Raw genomic sequence first — 22,737 nt, forward strand, 5'->3', positions numbered from 1 at the left:
GCGTTAAGCGGCATTGGCCAACGGGGCGTGGTTATGTTTTACAAACTTCTTGAGCATGTTCAGCATGCAATGCTCCACCATCTGTCATTGTATGTGTGCGTGTGTGTGCGTGTGTGTGTGTGTGTGTGTGTGAATGCGTGTGTTTGTGACATGTGAAGCGTAAAACCATAGCTGGATTTAGAACTTTGTTCGTCGGTTGGCAAAAACTTTAAAGAAGATACGAGTATTAGATTAAAAGTTGCCCCAGCCTTGGGTGGACAGTTTAGACAACTTGCCGCTGCTAATGCGAGCGGTAACAAGACGCTGCGGATCTACAGCGGAAGGGATAACAATGCAGAGTGGGGAATAGAGGGAGAAGAGAGGAAAAAGAGGATGCCACTAAGTCCTGGACATGTTTTGCAAATTTGCCAGCAAATATGTTGAACTAAGCTCCGGCTATTATAGCCAGCTGGCAAATAGCTGAAAAAAAAATCAGCAGAAGCATTACTAGCGAAATACAAATATTTTCAAGTGAATAATCGGAGCGTGGCGCGTGCTTTTCGAGCAAACAAGTCAAAATAGTGGCAAGTGGGCAAATAGAACAAGCGAATTTGCGAAAATTAAAAGTTTGCTCAACACGTTGGCGAAAATTTACGGCTATATATTTCACAGCAAGACATGGCCGGGCCGAGAGCATCGTAAAGCCATCGAGCAGTTCTACTCGTGGTCAGGCAAAAAAAAAAAAAAAGAGAAAGCGCAAAGCTGGCTCTGACTTTGAGTTGAACTTTGCAACCTGCAACCTGCAGCCGGCGCGTGGCGTCGGCTGGCTCTAGCAAGGAGTTTAGTCCTGCGAATGAAACATGGCAGCTTGTCGAGACTGCAAAGCAGCTCTTTAATATTTAGACAGCAGTTTCTTTGAGCAGCTTAGTCCAGAAAGCTGTTTTCCAACGCAAAATTAAATAGATTAGAGCCTAAGGCAAGGGTAAGTTCAAGTAGGGTTTTAATAGTTAACAAAATGAGCTTGATTCAACAAAACGTGTAGAGCCTTAATCTGAACAGCTAGCTTTTATAATAAAATTTAGAAATGCATATGCTTTATAATGCTGTTTCTGCTGATCATTTCAACACATTCAATTTCTCAATTATTTTCTTTAACCACTCTGAACTTAATTTCTATCTCCGTATATTTGACAGCTCCGCCTGAATCTATCATCATTCTGGACAGCAAGGGTGCCACCATCAAGGATCATACACTTGGGCCCTACAATGAGGGCTCCAGTGTGAACGTCACGTGCGTGGCCATTGGCGGTAAGTTCATCCATACGTGCCCCACCTCTCCCACGTGATGATGTCGAGGAGTCGACGAGTATTTTGCCAAGTGTTGACGTTGCTTTTTGTGTCTGACAATTAAAAGTGATGAGCATGAAAATGCAGGCAAAGATTTCGCAATTTATTTAATTTCACATTTGCTGAAATGCTGTCGACTGCACGAACCAACGGCCAACAGCCAACAGCCAATACACAACGAGCATCAACAATGCCCACACAAATTGCATTGAGAGCACTTGAAAATTGCTAAAAGCCAAACAAGACAACAAATGAAATAGCGAAAGGCACTTGGGCACACTCACACACTCACACACACACACACAAACATACGACACGCACACGCGCACACAATTTGCAGGGGGCACTTCTTGCACTTGTGAGCACATAAACAAACAGTCAAAGACAGCTGCTAAATCGCTGCGAGCAACTGACAGGGGCAGGGACAGGGATTTGGGGGCAAGCTCAATTCTAAGCCGTATAACAAACATATCAGTTGCACACACACCCAGGAGATATCTGCTCATACCCTCCGCTTGACCCGCTTCTTTTATCCTTGTAGCTACCCGCACACGCACACACATGCACACATACACGCATACACACAGTTGCACTCAATAATTCTCTTCTCTTCTGCTTTGCTGCAGGTCGACCGCAGCCAAGGGTTACCTGGTGGCACGGCAATACAATGTACAATAGCTCCGGAGTGGGCCACCCGCTCTCGGAGCGACGGGTGGGCAATGTTCTGTCGCTGGCCAAGCTGAAGCGCAAAAATCTCCACATGCAGCTGACGTGCCGGGCGGAGAACAATAATTTGACAACGCCAATTATCAGCAGTATTGTCCTCGACATGAACTGTGAGTTTTGCCAAAGGATGCGCTGCTCACATCAGCTAATTAATTAATTTTTATCATTGTGTGCGCTGCAGTGCGTCCTCTTATTGTCAAGTTGCAGGACGAGAATCGTCCGCTTTCGGCGGGAAACTCTTATCAGCTCAGTTGCGTCGTCATCGGCTCACGTCCAGCGCCAACGATTACCTGGTGGAAGGGCAGCACGCCCATGAAGAATACGCATGAAATTGTAAGTACCCAAGCTGAGATGAAAAACCCTTAAGAGTTGAAAAATTGACTGGGTTGGCGAAAACATATTCGACCATAGAATAACCTGTAATTGGCCAAAATAAACATTAATAATTCAGTTAAAGTAGGAGACTACATACAATTGTTACATAAATAAAAAGATTTTTTATTTTAACTCCAGTATAAAAAGCCCGAATAGCCATTTTTTCCAAAAATAAATAATAAATAACTTAATATATAACAATTGTATAATTCACTAGCAAGAAATAGTTCAGCTAGTATTCTAAATAAGGTTTTTTGGCTTGACTAAATTTCTATGTTATATCATATATATCATGTTCAGGAAACAATGCTTTAAAAGATATCTAGGCAATAGAAATTCGCCAATAAAATATACCCCATAACAACTCTGGCTAGGGTGTGCACATTCAAATTTCGAAGCCGGGGGTTGCTTGTTAGACCCAAGATAAGCACCCCTCGCGTCAACCCCCTTCTGGGGACTGCTTGTAGACATGCTTTGTGGTAATTGAAGTTACTTTAACGGCAGTCACGTAGCTGCCTTCAATTAAAAGCAGGGACCGGCCTCAACGACTGTCCATGGCACGTCGCTGAGGGGTGTCCTGCTCCTTTGTCTCGCTTGGCAGCACACACAGAGGACCATTAACTGTTTTGCTATTTCGTTGACTTTGCAGGCCAATCCGGATGGTAATATGACCACATCGGTGCTGACATTCACGCCCACCATCGACGATCGCGGCAAGTTCCTATCCTGTCGTGCCGAGCAGAGCATGATACACGAGTCGGGCTTGGAGGATGGCTGGAAATTGGACATCTATCGTAAGTTTTGTTTACATTGGCATTTGCCTGCATTGCTTATTAACTGCGCGGAATTGACGACATCAAAGTCGCCTAGTTTCAGTCTGTCTGATTTACTTCTAAATTAGCGGCAATGCCAAAGCCGCAGCCAAGGTGGCGTATGCTTAATATTTAATTTGCTTGCCGCAACTTTTTAATGAAAACGAAAGCACAAAGGCACCGCTGCCACGGCCGCTGCCGATATCGACTTTAAATACTTTCATCCAAAAATGCTGCAAAAAGGCAGAGGCTATAATTTTTTGTTTGTTTTCTTTTTTTTTTTTTTTTTTCTTGCCGCTTTTTGTGTGCCAACTTGTGGCAAGTTTGGCAAATTAATTTCTAGCGGCGGCCAGCAAAACTTTGCGCCAAACTTGCGAAACTTTTTAACCCGCCGCAAACACCGCAAGCAGCGACGCCGACTGCGAAGCCATCTTTACGCTTTTACAGTTTTTCGACCTGTTTGCGCAAAATTTAAATGGCAATCCACCTCAGACCCCTCCTCCCGCGTTCCGACCCACTGCACCGCTTCCGTTTCCTGTTTGCCTTTACTGTGCGCTTTGGTTGCTTACCTTTCAAAATGTTTTTTATTTTTTTTATGATGCGCCGCTGCGCCCATTGTATTGAAACTTGTGGTCCATTGGGCAACCCTTTGGGCAGGGATGGGGACTTGTTTGCGGAATTTGATAGATTGCTTAATAAGCTTAATTGATTCGCGCATTCCGCACACCAATTTCGGTTTAATTAAGTTAAAATTTTACTTGTTTAGGTCCGCCCGAACCCAAAACAAATCTTCGCTGTCCATTTCTCCACCACGTATAGATTTACTTTCGCACACTTGGCGCTTTCCATAGACAAAATACAAAATCCTCTGGCCTCAGACTAATTGCCTACAAGCACAAGCCAGGGGCGGGGCCTCGAATTTTCACAACTTTAATTGCCTAATTTGTGAGGCTTACAAAATAATTACACCTTTGTGTGCGGCCGCGTATTTTATTTGCTTTACGCTTTTTATGATTTGCTTGGGGATGGGTAAGCGTGGTGCTTTAAGTAATTTGTGCCTAGTTGCCTTGACATCAAATCGTTTTTGGAAGTCTACTCTACTGCTCAACTTTGATATTTATCATACACATACCCACCTTTTTAGATATACCCGTTGTAAGCCTGGAACTGGGCACAAATTCTCTGAACGCTACGCTGCGAGAGGGCGTAGACGTGTTTTTCGAGTGTAACATTAAGTCAAATCCGTGGATCCACAAAGTCAGCTGGCGACATAATGTAAGTATGAAGCTAATAATAATTTAGAAGCTTACAAAATTTCATCTTATCATGCTTTTTTATAAAGTAATCAACATACCAGTATATGAAAAAATAAAATACAACAAAATAAGAGGCGAAAAAATAGAAATTTCACATAAAATATAATTCAATTTAGGGCTTATGATATGGAACTAGGGATGATGTGTGGATGTGATTTGACTATTTTGTGTTATCTTTAGGATTCTTAACACATATGTGGGATTTGGAAATTAAACCAGAAAAATTGAAAAATTCGTGCATATATGATTTTTCTCTTTGCTTTTTTTGGAATATTGGAATATGTAAAATAATTATAAGTTTACGTTCATGCACTTAAAAAAAATTTTAAGAATTAAAAGTACTTATGTGCTTTTGGAATCCATCGAATGGCCTTCCCTACATTTAAGGAGAGCATTTGTAAATTGATAATTAAAACAATGAACAAAACACGTATAAAATGTCATGGCATGTGTGGCTCAGATATTTAAATGATTCTTGAATCTCAATAGCTCTTGACTCAAGTGTTGTATATCTCCATTTGTGTTAAATAAAGTCGTATGCCTATAATTAACTCTATAATTAACTAAAGGAAGCAGATACTTCACAAATGTGTATATTCAATACGATGGATGTAGTTCACATTCCCATATGTAGTAATTTAAATTAATTCATTTAAAACAAACATTGAAATAAAATCAACAAAATATTTTTTTTGGCTCTTTTTTAAGACTCTGAGTTCGGCTTTAAGTAATTTATATTATTTTAACAGTGTATGCGTCTTATCACATCTACAAACACCATCAATATGGCTAATTTGAAATGACGGCAATTTTATTGCTTAGCTACCTTACCGTTCGCCCCGGGCCCGGTTAATACATGCACAAGTGTTAAGCCAAAGCGGCGAAAAATTGAAATTGAATTACCTCGAGGCAACACAACAAATCGAAAAGCGCAGCTCACACTCCGCCACATAATTGTTGCATATTTTAGGGCTAACAGGCACACGGAAAAAATCCACTAACACCCACACCCAAATCCACACGCATTGCGGCATATAGAAATTTATACAATTTATTATTGAATTATTTAGCTGTAAAAGCACTTAACAATTTATGCAGCCAGGGCCCTAAATTATACAGCCACGCCCCCAGTCGGCACATAGGTCCTTCCATCATGCCGCGGGGCGTATGTGCCGGGCAACATGAAAGTGTTATTAGCCTCAAATTAAATTTATTTCAATACACAGTCATCGCCAAATTGAATTTAACGCAATAAATTATGGAACATATCGAAAATGTAACGTTCCAGGCGAGTTTTCAATTTCAACCGACTCGTAACCCCCACCCATTCTATTGCAGGGCGAGATACTGGCGAATAATCCCGCCGAGGGCATCGTCGTGGCCAACCAGAGCCTTGTGCTACAGAATGCGAGCCGCGCCAGGACTGGCATCTACACCTGCATTGGCAGCAACCGGGAAGGCGATGGCGAAAGTAATCCCGTCCAGTTGGACATCCGCTGTGAGTAGTCGAAAGTACTAATACAGAAATATTTAAATACTTTCCAGCTCAACAGACAAATAGACACAAAAGCTACCAAATTTAAGTTTATTAAATTTCGAGAAATACAATTACAAAATTTGTGAGCAGCCTAACAGCTAATGAAGACTGACAAAACCGAACACTGACAAGTCAAAACAATAAACAAGATACAAAGCACCAGCCATCAGCTTTCATTAGCCTTGCAACTAATTAATGTGCAACATGTTGCACAAGTTCTATTCAACTGTCGTCCATTGACTTAAATAGATGCCAATAAAAAGCGCAAACAACAATAGTTACGAAATAGACAGCACAGTATTTTCTAAATAAATATTAAATAACAACAAAATTGGTTGCCTTTGAAAATTTCCATTGCCTGCTTCTAGGCGCAAATGAATAGCGACAGTAACAGCTGCAGTCGTATCATAGTTTCTATATGTAAGAGTATGTAGAACAGCACAGTTAAGACTTTATAAAAAGTTGCCAATTTCCAACTGCCAGCTGCCAGTTGCCAATTGTCTGTTTCAGTTGCTGCACGGCAAGTTGAGCAGAGCGAGGCGAACGAGTGCTTTTGTTGGACAGTGCTGGCTGTGCCATTTAAACACAAATTGAACTCAAGTTTCGCAATGTTTTGCTTTAATTATGCAAAAGCCTTGCCAATTTGCACAGACACGTACTCATGCTCCACCGCCTTCTTCTTCTTATACTTGTTATTCTTCTTTTTCCATTTGCCAGTTGCGCCTGTGTGCCGTGCCGGGCAACGTACAACTTACAGTTCGGGCCGCCATGAGACCGTCAAAGTTGCATGCGAAATCGATGCGAATCCCGCGGATGCAACATACATCTGGAAATTCAATGCAACACAAGGCGAGACGGCTGATATACCCGCATCGCTGGTTGCCGTCGACCGTGGACGGAGCGTCGCCCACTACACGCCCATGGTGGAGAATGTAAGTACTCGCGGGCAGCCCAAGCATTTCACTTTATTCTCACACTCGAGCCATATAAATCAGTCCATGGGCTCCTCGAATGGGCGGTACATAATTTTCCAAACGAATTGCGGTTTTGAATTTTCAATTAAGGCCGAAAAGGTGTGTCGCCAACGCTGCATAGCATGCATAAATTAAGCCAACGAAATACCATTCCCCATTGTCACTCATGCCAGGCCCCACATGTGCGGTTGCACATACCCATTCATACACACACACACACACACGCACTCGGCTTACTGTGGCTTCTTCTTTTGCATTCGCAGGACTACGGCACGCTTCTGTGCTGGGCCAGCAACGAAATTGGCGATCAAAGCGAACCCTGCGTGTACACAATAACGCCAGCAGGTGAGTACCAACCAAAACATACAGGAAAGGAGCCAACTGACGTGCTTGGGCCACCTGCGTGGGGCCCACGTGTTTGTCCCTTCGGTCTCATTTCCGGACAGCGGCCAGCAACCGCTTAGGAAAGTGTAGCGCTTGGGGTAGTAAAGGTTATGTGACTGTTTTGGGAATACATGTTGGAAACATAGGAACGACAGTTTTTATTTGTTCAGAGTTTCTTAACATTTAATTATTCACAAAATAAACAAGGCTTAAATCTGATCTATTTCTAAAAAAATGAATTTTAGGCAATAATATACTTTCATTATTGAACAGTTGAAAGAAAAGGACCGCGGCTTCGAGAATCAGAAAAAGCATTCTATTCATATAACAACTATTCGAAATAGTTTGGAAAAAATTTCTAAAATATGATTGTTAAAAAGTCAAATCGGTTTATTAGTTGCAGCTCGATATTTTCAAGCTCAACAAAACTGAGATGAAACTAATGGCTACTATCGAAACTATCAATGAAGGCCACTCTCGACTGGTGTTAACCTATCTTCCTTGCATCCTATAGAAGCTTGCGACTTCCAAATGAATGAAACCCCTAATAAAGCCATCATAAATCTGATATATTAAAATTGTCCTCCCTTAGATTGTGTTAGGGTATATAGTTGTTCGCTCTTAACGTTCCCCCTTTTGGTGTTTTTGTTTATGTTTAGTTTGAGTCACAGTTAGCTAGCTGTGCTGATTTGTTGATGACTTTGGCATTTGCGGTGCTTAGCTGGATTAGTCAAATGCTGTTGTTGTTAGCTCGAATGCTGCTGCTGTGGCTTATTGATTCTGAACTCACAATTTATGGAGTGTAGTGTAGTGCAGATACAGCTCCAGCTGCAAGTGCAAATCAGTCACGCCACACGTAGAACTTTAGCAATTTGTTGCTTGACTGCTGAGCTACTACTTTAGCCAGAAAAGTGCAGAATAACAATAAAAAAAAAACATGGATTTTGTGCTTGAACAGGCGAACCGGATCCGTTGGTGAACTGCACGCTGCTCAATCAGACATCGTCGGGCTTCCAAATCGAATGCATTGAGGGCTTTGATGGGGGCCTGCAGCAGGACTTTATCATGGAAGTTTATGTGAATGGAACGACGCGCTTTCCAAAAATTTACAAATCAAAGTGAGTAGATGGCAATCTGAATCACACGCCGTGTGACTTTTGCATTACACAACAAGACTCAACGAGGCGTGGCAAACGCATGGACACAGGACACAAAGTTCTGGGCCAATCCTTCAGCCGAAGCAGTGCTGCAGTAGTTCTCTTGCAATGCTCATTTATCGTTCTCGTTTCTTTTTGTGGTCTTTGCCTGGGACATTCAAATATCGATTCGACGCGCATTACATGGGACACGGACGACAGGAAGCCGTACTTTGAGGTGAGCGGTCTGGTGCCCGGCATGGGCTACAATGTCTTCCTCATAGCGCACAACAGCAAGGGACGCAGCAATGCGACCATATTGCAGGTCTATACACTGAAGGATCCGGAGAAGCAAACGGGTGAGTTGTCAGCCAGGGTATCGCAAAGAGCCCAAATTGACTGCGGGTGCGTATGAAGAGGCAAATGGGTTTGCAATTTCATGCATGTCCTGGTCTGTCCTGCCTGTCCTGCCCGTCCTGCCCGTCCTGCCTGGCCGGGCCGTTCAGGCAGTCGTTGCCTACAAATTAATTGACGCTGGTCTTGCACCATGGAATGCAGTTACAGTTACTCATGACTCCCTGAGCCTGACGGTTTGATTTGTCTTTTAATTTGCTTTAAGTTCTTTGCTTTCACTAACATTTCTTTCTTACGCTTTGGTTGCATGCTTTCAGTTAAAATAACATTTACCAAGTCCTATCAAGCTCTTAAGCCTGCTTATGGCCCAACAGCAACAGCAACAGCAGCAATCACTACCAGTACATCAAAGCCAACAACAAGCGATTGTGCTTGCGAAGATGATAAGTTTGTGGGCGTGGGCAGAGGGGCGTACGATGAAGGTAGTGGCTACTTTGAGCTTAAGATTTTCATTTAATCCTTTATTCTATGCATCGAGTACCAATTCCCATACAAACTTCATGCATATATTTGTTTTTTAGTTAAGCATTTATTTGATTTTGATTTTTTTGACATTATTAATGTTTTTGCTTGATATTTTTTATTTATTTTTGTCATAGTTTTTTCTTCTGTTGAATATATTTTTGTGTTTAAACTGTTTGTTAAATGTATTATTTTAGTTAATTTTATAGCAAATTCTATAATGATTGTCATCAAATTTTAATATCACCTTAAAAAAAATTTAATTTTTTTAAACGTATTTTATTTTCTTTAATCTTATATTTCTTTATACTTTGTGTATGGTATTTTCATTTGACCTATTTGGTATATTTATTCAAATATTTAGTTTAATTTAAATTGATTTTTATTTGTGGCTTCTCATTTTTATTTCAATAAATTTCTATATATATTTATCATTTTACATCTATTGAATTTTTCAATTTTTCACTTATTTTGCATACGAGTTAAATAATTTTCTCTTTAAATTTGCCTAACTAAGTCCGCACAATAAATCCGGATGAATTTCTCGAACAACTGTTTTAGACTTTGGGTTTAGCTTTGGCTACTAAAAATGCTCGACATGCCGCCGGCGGCTGAGACAAAAATTAGCAACCTTAACACTGAGCGGCTTACAACCGACCACACACGTTCTGGACACACATACACGCACTCACACACAAATGCCACCAACACACATGCAGCTCATTAAAGCGGCACTAAATTCCAAGCACGTGCGACAGGAACTGGGACCGACAGCGAAAACAACAACAATGAGGACGGGACCAGGACCAGGACCGGGACTGGAACCGGGACCGGGACCGGGAACGACAACGGAACGTAGTTAGCAGCTCATAAAACAATGCAAAGAAGAAAACAGCAGAACATAGGGGGAAGAACGGGTGGGGCGAGGTGAAGGGGGTAGAAAAAATATGTGAGAATAAAGACAGGCAGAAAATATATGCAATGCATTCTCGTAAAATTATTGTAGCACGCGCTTATCCTGCGAATTTTCTCTTTTCCATTTTTCTCTTCCTACTTTTCCACATCCCCTCCTACTCGTATCACACAGACCAACCGCGTGCCTATGGCCACGTCATCGAGGACATCCGGCCATTCCTTGGCATACTGGCTGGTATTGTGGGCAGCGTATTTCTGGTGGCACTCATCATAGTTGTCGTGGTGCGTGTGCGCGGCTCGTCGGGACGCGATCGCAATAATTACTCGCATCCGGGCAACGGGGGCAGCAGCACAGCCAACGGCAACGGTAACCTCGGCATCCTTGGCAGCAACAACAATGGCAGCCTAGGAATCGGCACACTGGCGCACAATGGGGGCCAATCAGTGCAGGATATGCATCGCATTGGCCGGGAGACGTGTCACGTGACGAGCAGCCTGGATAGCATTGATAAGAATCCGGACATAATACCACAAGGTGAGCTATCGTATTCTATTTTACTGCTGCCCTTGACAACTGACAACTGGCTGGTTCCCAAGTAACTGCTGTGCACCATTTTTCAGATGGACATGATGTGGACGATGAGTGGACAACAAAGGGCCACAATCGTGCCTATGCTACGGCTGCGTTGGCCGAACAGAATGCCGTGATTACCTCCAGCACCTACGATCACATTATGCCCACGTATGCGGTAGTCGATAAAAAGTCTGGCCCGCCCACAGGCCATGGCCAGTATATACAATATAATACGCTTATACCCGTTAGCAAAATGGGCGCTTATGCCAATCAACAGCAGCAGCACCAGCACCAGCAGCAGCAGCAACAGCAGCAACAGAAGGTGAGTTATGCCCGGCTGAGCCCTAATCCGCACTTAGCCGGCAGTCAAACATTTAACCTTTTACAATATGGTCGCGTTGGCAGGCATCTTAATTTATAGCCGGGACAGGTGGCCAACTAGTGGCCACAAATGGACCCACCTGCTTGCCAAGCAGTCGAAAGCACACGAACTATATGAGTATCCCCATCCAAGTGGAGACTCGTCGTGTGCCACGTCGTGTGTTTCTGTTCTTGTTGTTTTGTGCATATTTTAGATTAGGTGGTTTTTATGGCCAGTAAACAGTTCATTATTTAAGCCACAATTGATGGACGCCTTGATGCAGCTTTCCACTCAGCCAGACAAACAGATACAAGACACAGGGTTCATTGAAGCAGCAATCAACTAGTTGCAGCTTTGCTGTAAGCTGTCAACAAAAAGCAAATAAAAGAATATTTTAGAAACTTTGCTCACACATTTTTTACATTTTTTTAAAATGTCTTGAATAAATTTCCACAAATCCAAAGTTTCGGTCTACCCGCAAATTGTACACAAATATATTCCACCAATTTTCCATACTTTTGAGTGGAATATTCTAAAACCCCGACTCTTAAATTTCGATGAGCAAAAAACAGTTTCATCTTTCTAAACCTTGAAATAATCTTTTAATTAAATTAATAGTATTTTCTTGTTTGGATTTATAGCTAGTAATTCCCCCAACCGGTTACTAAAAATAATACCACATGATTTAAAAATCGACAACCAAAATTCATACTAAATCTTTAGCGGCTTCTATGCAATTTCATGGGCAACACCTACAACAAGAATATATTTTATCGTTTGGCTAAAATGCAAGCGAAAATCCGCCCCAAAACACTCGCAGACAAAATCGGTGAAGGTCGCGCAGATAAATAGAAAACAACGAGCTGGGGCGTGGCTGGTGTAGCTGCAGCAAAACCAACATAATTTGAAAATCATTTAAGTAGAAATTTGCTGTGTATATGTGTGTGTGTGTGTGAGTGTGTATGCCACGCCCACTAGCAACAACAAGGACAAGCAGCAAAACGCCCAGCGAGCAGCAGCCGCAGCAGCTGTAGCAATATAAATTTCCCATTTGCGAATTTAATAAAAATAAGTTGCAGGCGGACAAGCGTCCAGACGACCAGCAGCATCGCTAAGGAGCAAAGCCGGCAAAGGATGCGCGCCTTTTTCATCCAACTGTGTGTACGTGTGTGTGTGTGTGTGTGTGTGTGTGTGTGTGTGTGTATGTGTGTGTGTGTGTGTGTGTGTGTGTGTATGTTTATTTGCTTGTGTATATGAATGTTGTTGCTTTTGTTGTTGTTAGCCTGCAAACTCAAAATGCAATAAACGGCAAGTGTGCGCTGTGCTCGACTCGGGGCTGCAGATGCTAACTGGAAGTGGCTGCAGAAGTGAGTTGACGGGGGGCGGGATGGTGAGCCAGCTATTGGGGGCACACAGCCAGACACATTACAAACAGGCGTTGCATGTGAGCATTTTGCAACGGCAGCGGTCGTGGGCGTGGAAATAGCAAATACACATAAAAACCCAACCAGCTTTTTAAGACATTTCAACAAAAAATTGGTAAGGTGTGAAAAACAGAGCTCAGAAATTATTCTCGAGAATTTCTGACAGATTTTAAGGATGATATATAATTTTTACAAACAAACTCCGACGGTCAACAACACCTTGTTGATTTATAGCTGGTAATTGAAGTCAGACATTTTTACAATTGGAAATTCTCTGCTGAACGGTGGAATGCGTTTTTGTAATAAAGCTTTCCATTGACGTTCAAAATAATATTATAATTATTATTTATTATTACGATTATGCATTAACTAAAGTTACCATATCACTGACTTCTAAGTCGTTTCTCTTGAATACGTGATCAGCTAGAATTCATTATGCTATTTTTCGGACAACCTTTATCATTAGAAAAAGTTTGCAATCGATTTTTGTTATCGATAGCATATATCACAAAAGGAATGAATGGTCCAATTCTAAACGGAGGTCAATAAGACAATGTGATATTGAAGTTATGTTATTAAAATTATATGAAAGTATCTCTCGATAGGTGTTAGCGATAACTCCTCTAAGAAAACTAGTGCTTGATCCAATCCTTAACATGGATCCATTATAACATCATCATTTGTAATTAAATTGACAACCAATATCTGCTACCTTTCTATAAGTTGCAAAAGTTTTGACTGATTACATCCTTAATAATTACCAATTACTAGAGTGCTTAAATAAACTTATTTAAATTATTTAAAATTTTCACATTTATCGAGGCTCTGCCAATCATTAGCTGTTATCGGTAACATATGTGATGACTGATCCAATCCTCAACAGACATTCATTGGTAAAGTGCCTTAATGAATATGTTTTAATAAATAAAAATTTCCGCACTCCTGGCATCGATAGCTGTTATCAATATTTTGGTCAGTAGTAATTGCTCCTAACCTTAGAAATTAATCAGTTTAATGTCCAAATGCACATTTTTAATTACATTAAAATTCTCATATATTATCGAACTTGTGTGCGGTGGAACATGCAGCTTAAATAGTGCTCTGCTTCAAGTTATCCTCAGTCTGGCAAGCTTAACACTTGACAATTATGCAACTGCCGGGCAAACTGAAAGCGATTGACTCAACATATTCATACTCTCATCACTCTTTCTCTGTCTCTCTCTCTCCCTCTTTCTGTTTTCTCTGCACAGACTGAGCTCAGCTATAGCGAGCTGGCTGCCCCACTGGTGGGCAACGCCGTCGGCGTTGGCAGTGTCCAACGTTTGACGCCCTATTGCAGCGCCACCTTGGGACGACCCAGGCAGACGGAGCTGAAGCGTGCCGAGCCGAACATCTACTCGCAGGTAAATGTTATGATGGATGATGAAATTTTGGCGGACTTACAGGCGGCCACGGCGTCGGGCAGCAGCTACGTGGCTGGCGCTGTGGTCGATAATGTGGGCGGGTCTGGCGGTCTCTACATGCAGGGCTATGCGACGCGTGTCTGAAGCGCAAGTGTTTCCTTAGTAGTGTTGTTTAGTTCAATGCATTGTTAATTTATTATTATTTTCTTTTTTGTATTATGCTTTAATAAATTCGAAAAACTTTGTTTGTTATTGCATTTACGTGATGTGTTGCGCTTTATTTATGGCTGCCTCAGCTTACCACACATAACTCATTACAGCTGCCACAAGATTTTTAATTACTTCTCAAGAGTTGGGGCAAAATCAATTACTGGCACCACATTCTGAAACTAGGCTAACAAACACACACAGTCACTTCCAGTTTCAGCTGGCAAATCAATAAACTGACAGCTGGCACCAAAAAGTATGCAATGCATTCCACACAAATATTTTTCTTCCATTGACGAAAAATATGCTCGAAATTACGCATACGCCGGGTAACAGGAACAGAATTGAAGACAATTTGATGCAATTGCAATATGATTTGATATATGTACATATATTTGTGAGTGCGTGTGTGTGTGTGTCCGTTTGTGTGTGCGTCCGTTTGTGTGTGTGCGAAACTGAATCAAGCCGGTGCAGCACTTCGCACTGAATATGCATTTGTCACCCTACAAGACGTATACGTAATACATATACTAGTCGAACAGAGCAGGAAACTAAATCTAGTTACGGCATATTGAAGTCTGAATACGCTAACAAAAAGAACATTAGGTTTGTAAAGCGTTCAACGAGAAAGAGAAAAAGATAAAAAAGATTGAAATGAGAATACATTTGAAGAAAATAAAACACAATTTTCAGAAACAATTCCATCATAAGAAAAAAAGAAGCCATATTGATTCATTTAAAAAAAAAGCACACAATAAACTGTGTTCTACAAATATTTGTCATGCTAGTTTTTCAATAATTATATCAGAAAATAAACTACTTCGACTGAGAGAAACTATTTTACTGTGAAACACAAATTGCAACTTTACTTGAGGTGAGTCGGTGCGAGTACTCCACCTGGCATGTTGGTTGGCTTCAAATTTAGACAAGTTTATGTACCGATTTTGCTGGCCAGTGAATGGTGCCTGCTCCTGTTGGTGCTTTGTCTATGGCCTGCTTTGATTTCAACAATTATTGTAATGACTTGAGTTATGTTCATGTTGTGTCCTGTGGCATTTGTAGTTGTGAATGGATGTTTTCGGGGGCTCAGCACCAGGGCAGGCTGCTTTTAAAATGCACTTAAGCTCAATTTTGTATGTGTGCTTGGCTGTGTGTGTGTGTTTTCAATGTGCGCACTGCAAACAACTTTTATGGGGAACAACACAGCAACTACATCCACAACTACAAAAACAACAAACACATTGAATGGCAGCAACAAGGGAGCAGTCGAGGCCAAACCATTCACCTAATGACATTGTATGGCTTTATTGTCATTTATCGAAAAGTTGTACACGACACATTTCTCTGACCAGCAGGCGAAATGTTTGCCGTCGATTTTAGCTCTCTGTTTTATTTTTATGGCAATTATTTTAATTCGATTATATATGTATGTGCTTTGTACAGCTTCAGCTACAGCTTTTGCAGTTGTTTTTATAGTTGTACTTGTTGTTGTTGCTGATGTTGTTTGTTTTAAAAGTTTTCAAACTGCGCTTTGCGGCAGAGTTTTTACAATGTGTGTGTCGGGCCATTGGGGTCTTAACTGGTTGGCAGAAGGGGCGACAAAAACAAATAATTTAATCAGCTTTGACTTTCGTATTGAACAAAAGAAATTTATGACAGCGAAATTGCATTTTAATGCTTGCGCATGATAAATCAATTTAGAAACACAAACTTTCAAGACTTAAGCTGTACAGATTTTATTCTAAGTGAATTTTCAGATAATTTGAAACTTTTTTAAGTGTACATAAAATTCTAGCTATGTTTTGTCAGTGTGTTGTTATATAAAAAACTTATAAACTTAAAATTAAATATATAAATATTTACATATTTTTATGAATCGTTAAATTCGATTTTTAGTGTTTTACCTTGTATAACTAAAATAAACAAACCAGAAGGCAACAGCCTATAAAAAACTCTAAAAAATATTTAAAAAAATATACGTTCCGGTCGGTATTTATGTTTATAATTATATAACATATTGCATGTAAGGGCAGATCAACGTCTAAGAAAATTTGTGAATTTTTTTTTTAAAGCTTTGTGACAATTACAACTTCGAAAAATTATTATTATTAGAAACTATCTTGTAAGAAACCAGTTTTTGTTTTTGACAATATCTTGACCGACCGAGCCTCTCATTTACGAGACTTTGTATGCCTTAGATAATCTTATGAACACCAAAAACTTTTGGTTATCTGTAAGGCTGCTGCATGCGTGTTTAATATGACAGTTTTTCATTTTTTATGTGGACTTAAATAAAATCTACGTGAGCTATCGTTAGAAATATGGGAGCAAATGTTTTATTTTATTTATCATTATTATTCATCTACAAAAGTCTGGGTCTTAGACTGCGATCTATGCCATGCGATTTGAATTTATTTAGCGTTGAAAATTAATTTCATTAAAAGCACGTTGGGGGCATTATGGCAATAGCATAAATTCTGACCATACATTTGTGAACTGGCACACACACATATGCACATTCGCACGTGTATAAGCGTTAATATGCCACGCACAAACATTTAGCTAACTCGAACTCACACTGGCAAATCCTCCCACAGCGGGCTATTATTGTAGCCAGCAAATTGGAGGTGAACGCCAAACGCAGCAATGATAACTAGAAACAACAATAACAAATTCCAACATCAACAACAATCACAATAACAAAAACAAAAGAGGCAGCCCGGTGATGGCGGTGCCTCCATGTGGCACGGGGCAGCCACACATGCGTACACAAGGCACCGCCAGGTGTACATATATAATTTGCGTGTGTAAGTAAACAGAGCAGAGCCACTGTAATTAGCGGCACACACACGGACAACGAGGGTTACTCAGTAAATATTTATAAATCTAAACGAATAATTAATTGTAAGCTAAGAAGTTTTACGAGGTTATTTGAATGTTTTGTTTAATTGAATATATTAAAATTATTAGAAATGCCCCCAATTTTTAAAAGTAATTATATTATTTTAAAAATTGATAAGCCCGCGGAGCTATATTGAAATCAAATACGAAACTCACGCATATTAATCATAACATGCTTCTCTCTCTCTCTCGCTTTCTCTCTTTCTTTCTCTCTCGCTCATCTATGCTCTTTAACCCGCATACATATAGATCGATCTGGCACACCATCCCATGTACTCAACGAGTCCCATGTTTGGAACGAACAGCACCATCACCGGTGTCACCATGTCACATCCATCACAATTGGCCACCTTTTCGCCCACGCCACCGCCACCCATTTTTGCGCACAGCGTAGTCGCTACTGGAGATGGGCTGCTGCAGCCGGTGACGTGCATGGGTCTGGTTGCCACATCCTCAGCAACAGCGCCCGGCAATGGGCCCGTCGTTCAGCAGCAGGCAACGGCCAACGGCGCTGGCGGAAACGGAAGCATCGTTGGCGTCGGCGTTGGCATGAGCCTTTATGGTAGCGATGTGGTAAGTGTCTGTTTGATGTAGTTCTAGTCCCGGCTGGGCAGCTGCTGGGCGGCGACTCCTGGCTGCTTGTTGATAGCAGCCAGTCAAGGAAGTCGCTTAATGTCCAAAACGTTGAAAGCATCAATATGCAAAGTGGGTTTTTGGGGGTTGCAAACATTTATCTTGGGCACGACCAGCTCCATGCCCAAAAATCTTTTGTTCCTTTTCATAAATTGGAGCCACTGGGGCAGAAAATGGATTTTTGCGGTTGGTCTGATAACTGCTCAGGGGATTGCTGAGTAATATGCGCTGTGTGCCGCCTACCCAACCTGAGACGTTAAGAAAAAAAGCACAGCAACAACAATATGAACAACTAAATGTGGTGTTTGTTAATTAGACTACTCAAACGTGAATTTGCTCCTACATTCTTGCACTCAAACCGTTGTTACCACGTACTCCCACTCGTAATTATTCCTATCCTTAACGGCATAGATCTTGGGGGCCCTAAAACTTCTCTGATGGTTTGGTTCGCGGCTTGAGGCAATATACCGGCCTATGGTTCGGTTCGTAAACCTAGTATTCCACATCTGTGAGCCCAGTTTTGGGTTCGATTATTTATCTAAGTAAGTGTATTTATTCATATGAATATTCTAGCTGAAACTACGTTTGTGCAATATCAAAAGCTTATAAGTTATGAAAACATATTTTTTGAAATTAAAAAAGAATAATACCTTTGACATCAAACCCTTTATGAACAAATATGGTTTGTTTTAGGGTTCGGTCCGATTTAACTCGTTATGCAAATACCGGCTTAGGTGCGGTTAAAGGTAGAAAACAAATTGGAATTCATGCTCGGTTCAAATCCGTCTAACAGCCTTGATATCAGGTCACAATTGCGACACTTTAGAGTTCTCAGTTTATTGGCAAAGCGAAATATAGTTTATCGCATTAAATCATCTCTTTTCGTATACCAAGTTTCAGCTTGACTGCTTCAACTTTTGCTTTGCGAGGACCACTTGATCCTTGATGGCTTAAAATTTAAGCCCAAATTCAACGGGAAAAGTTCAAAGCGGTAAATGACCTCAGAGAGTGTACAAAAATGACAGCCGCAGTAAATGTAATACAAAAAGCGGGAGCATAGTTGCCGCCTGCTCTCGCTCATACCCTATCTCGTTTTCTCTGGCTGTCTCTCTCTCTCTCACGCTCATTGTCCCTGTCTTTTGCGCTATAAATATGCCATTATATGTACACTTGGCGTCGCGCATTGCGTTCGTCCTGGCGACTGCTGCAGGCGCAGGCATTGCCGCCATTGCATTGTCCGGGCTTCTTACTGAATTTCGCATCACACGAACTTGGTATGTCTGTCTCTGTCCTTCATATACACAGCATAGCTGACTTTTTTGCAACAGTTTCACGCTAAAGGACACTGCGGTGTGGCAACTTTTGACTCTAATGATTGCAATTATTATAGCCCGCAAAAAAGGACCAACAACAACAACGGAATTTACAATGTACATTTTTTTTTCAACCATTGCCTTTTCTTTACTGCTGAGTGAGTTGTTGTTGTTGTCTATGTGTGTGTGTGTCCCGTGAGTTTTTGAAAAATGCAGACCAAAAGGCAGCGAGGCGCGCAAAAGCCAACCAAAAACACAGGACCAAAACCAGAACAACGAGCAACTGGGTTTGGGACTAGGACTGCGACTGGATCTGGGATCTGAATGTGACTGTTGTGGTGTTGCCTGGGGAGCTGGCGACCAGCAAATGGTTGGATTTGGCACAGCGGTACGCTGAACGAAACCAAATAGCACGCATACGCCCCGTTATCCCGGTCTACCCTGCTACTTTTCGCGCAGTGCACGAGCTATGCGACGAATGCGGGGAATGTGAATTCGTAATAGCTGCGGGTACTCAAATAATGCGCGCCTCGTTAATTTTAAAGCATTGCTCTTTACGTTTATTTATGTTTTCGACCAAGGCCCACGCCACTTTGCTATCTGTTACTTCCTCTTTTTATTTTTTTATTGCTTTCCACTTTCTATTGTGTCTGTGATACTCTTTGGATTAGTCATTTCACAAACATAATAATAATACGCTATTAAGAATAGCGCATAATCCAAGCAATGTTGATATTATAGATATTATTTTCTCATACTTAGGTTTAGTAGTTATAAAAATATTACGATTATTCATAACACTTTTACTTTCCACTCATTTTTATGCTAGGCCAAGCCGCAACTTTTAAAGACCGTGCCAGAGGAGATGCATCATCAATTGAACGGCGACGAGATGCTCATTAGCCAGGATCGCAATCATGGAACGGGTACGCGATTTTGACGCTGAATGAACTCTGAGCAGCAGATGATCTAAGCTAGATACAAATCAAATCAAAAAGTGAAGATGTGCAATGGTGGCAGTATAGGGGGAGCACTTAGTAAAAATAAACTGACTATAAGTTATGTGATGTGCGTGGAAAGAGTTAGAATCTGCAATCAAACTGCCGGCAAAGCATTTAGTGTGGGCGTGGATTGAATTATGAGCGATTGGGTAGCACTTTTTAATGCAGCAAAAGAAAAAAGAGCCAAATAATGTAAAATAAATATTATAACAATAAATATGCATGTAAAACGTTAGGGTTATGCGAGGAAAAAGCCAAACTCAAAGAGGGAAGGAAACACAGAGAAAACTAAAAACAAATTCCATTAGGCTTAAGCGCCCGTGTAAAAATTGAATATTAACATTTAGAGAAAAAAACATAAAAATTTATTATAATTAGCTTAGATGTACGATGTGAACACTGAATTGTTAATATATTTTTAAATAACAGCTTTAAGCGCCAGAATCTAGACAACTTTTAGCTAAGTGAAAACAAATTCATGATTGTTGTTAGTTTATGTTGAGGAGTAAGCAAAGCCCCCAGAGACATTTAACATTTAGCTTGTTCTTACGACATAAATACAATTTATTACACATACATACACACATATAAATCAAATTCATCTAGTCCTAAGGCCCATTTAGCATAGCAGAAAATGTAATTAAAGACAATTTGTTTACATACTCGTCTAACGTCTAACAAAAGGCATAAAGAATTTAAAAGCAAGCTAAATTAAGTGAACTTAATAATAAATGGTTAACTTAACAGAAAATAATTCAATTTAGCAACGCAACGTTTGCATTTATACGTAAAAAAAAAAACGAAAAGAATAACCAATCTTGGTAGCAAAAAGAAAAATTAAACATTTAAAAGAGAAAACTCAACTCTAACTAATAACTTTAAAAAAACAAATACTAACAATAAATGAGAAATAACTAATTAATTAATTTAATTATAAGCAACTGCATGTAAAATATTTAACTGAAAAAACCCTTGAGAACAATGTATTTAGAATTAAGCTAAAATTTATAAAAAAAAAAATAGTTAATAAATTAAATTTAATAAAATGTATTATTAAAAACTATTTTTGGAATTTTATTGCATTCTGCAATCCGTTATTTTTGTTCTGCCCAACCCATTTTTTGGGGTCAGTGGCCAGCTATCAACGCAGCAGCCGATGGCAAACATTTCGGAGCAACATCAGCAAAATGCTGCAATTTGATGTAACCAAACATTTTGCTAACTGTGGGCGGTGGCAACACTGGCTCAATGGGCGTGGCTGTCCCACTGCTCATTGAGTGTGTCATGTGTTTGGCGTGTGCCTTGTAGCAAACACCAAATATTGACAGGGCGCGTGCACAAACACACGGAAACGGAAGTCAAGCTGAGAGCCACGACCACAACAGCAACAACAACAACTGCAGCAATGAGAACAAGTACAACGATAACGACAACGTTGTCGATACATCGTTCAAAAATTGTCAGCCATGTAAATTTTGTATGCGAAAGCACTTAACACCATTTTCGCTTAAGCAGTGCAAACAGACATGGACTCAACTAAACAGAGGGATAATGATAGTGCCTGGCAGGCAACCAGGCAAGCAGGCAGGTGGACAGGTTGAGTTTCCTGGCCGCACAGTCGAGGCTGGCCCAGATCATAGACATCATTTATGACTGGGCCTACACGGAAAGCAAATTATGCAAATTTTGACCGCAGCGTCGATGACTTGTAAATTTTGACGGCGCAGCTTGACTGAAGTCTGTGTAGATTTGAAGATATGCCAAAAGGTAAGTATCGCACAGGAATACCTAAACACACAGGCACACAAACACACAGAGACAAGACAGATGCAAATATTTGGCACGCTGTGAATACCTGCACTTACGCCTCAAGAAGCAGCAGGTAACAGCATCAAATTAATTTTGGCCACATGTCAAAAGGTAAAACCACAGAGAGGATATAACAGCCATAGGCAGCGCAGGCAGGCCAGACATCGGCATGGAATGTAACACGCCAAATAGAAATCAATTAATCAAAATTCGCTACATAAATTATAAATTAAAACGCTGCTTATTCTGCTGCTGCTGCTTCGCCTCGCTGTTGTTAATGCTGTTGCTATTGTTATAATTGTTGTCGGGCAGCCGCCACAGGGGTCATCAATCAAGCGGCAATTAAGCGAGCCAAATGTTGAGTATAAGGGTTTCATTTATTTATATTTATATAAAACCTGACGCGCTCTAAGCGCACCTGACTATACACAAATAGCCTTTCAATTGTTTTTCAAATCATAAATAAATATTTTAAATGAATTGCAATGGGATTTTTATTTAGGTTTTATGACCCAGCACACACACAAACTCACATACATACACACACATAGAATGAACAAATAAATGTCTGCATTTATAGCAGCATTATTTAAACTGGAACAAAACAATTCCCATGCCTATTTTTATAGTCAGTAGGGAATGTGCAATAACTTTTGAAACGAAGGACATACTGAACGAAAGTTGAAGTGTAACAGTTTTTATTATAAATTAAACAATTTTACGACCTCCACTGG

The 22,737-nt window shown here is 40.6% G+C and overlaps 1 protein-coding gene and 1 long non-coding RNA gene across 7 annotated transcripts in view; both read left to right on the forward strand.

The window, feature by feature from the left end:
* Window positions 1–20,980, forward strand: part of side-VIII (sidestep VIII) — a 73,800-nt gene extending 52,820 nt beyond the window's left edge. Inside the window, exons 6-21 of one of the 6 annotated variants that reach the window (XM_064695828.1) lie at window positions 1,174–1,287; window positions 1,953–2,162; window positions 2,234–2,385; window positions 3,077–3,221; window positions 4,384–4,514; window positions 5,894–6,053; window positions 6,810–7,024; window positions 7,330–7,411; window positions 8,409–8,568; window positions 8,809–8,945; window positions 9,258–9,422; window positions 10,550–10,912; window positions 10,999–11,273; window positions 13,987–14,277; window positions 17,497–17,820; window positions 20,023–20,979. In XM_064695828.1, the coding sequence (XP_064551898.1) occupies window positions 1,174–1,287; window positions 1,953–2,162; window positions 2,234–2,385; window positions 3,077–3,221; window positions 4,384–4,514; window positions 5,894–6,053; window positions 6,810–7,024; window positions 7,330–7,411; window positions 8,409–8,568; window positions 8,809–8,945; window positions 9,258–9,422; window positions 10,550–10,912; window positions 10,999–11,273; window positions 13,987–14,277; window positions 17,497–17,820; window positions 20,023–20,133 (3,035 nt within the window). In that variant the 3' untranslated portion in view covers window positions 20,134–20,979. Of the gene's footprint in view, window positions 1–1,173; window positions 1,288–1,952; window positions 2,163–2,233; window positions 2,386–3,076; window positions 3,222–4,383; window positions 4,515–5,893; window positions 6,054–6,809; window positions 7,025–7,329; window positions 7,412–8,408; window positions 8,569–8,808; window positions 8,946–9,257; window positions 9,423–10,549; window positions 10,913–10,998; window positions 11,274–13,986; window positions 14,278–17,496; window positions 17,821–20,022 lie in introns of all 6 variants that reach the window. The other 5 variants (XM_064695823.1, XM_064695822.1, XM_064695827.1 and 2 more) reach the window with 5 other exon arrangements.
* Window positions 11,284–13,067, forward strand: LOC135437763 (uncharacterized). Its single transcript, XR_010437741.1, has 2 exons — window positions 11,284–12,851; window positions 12,903–13,067. It is a non-coding gene; the product is annotated as an uncharacterized LOC135437763 (long non-coding RNA).
* Window positions 20,981–22,737: the final 1,757 nt, after the last annotated feature.

This window comes from Drosophila montana, unplaced genomic scaffold (genome assembly GCF_035044405.1).
Source record: "Drosophila montana isolate Dmon_TW-CO22-7 unplaced genomic scaffold, ASM3504440v1 contig_3833_1, whole genome shotgun sequence".
NCBI lineage: Eukaryota > Metazoa > Arthropoda > Insecta > Diptera > Drosophilidae > Drosophila > Drosophila montana.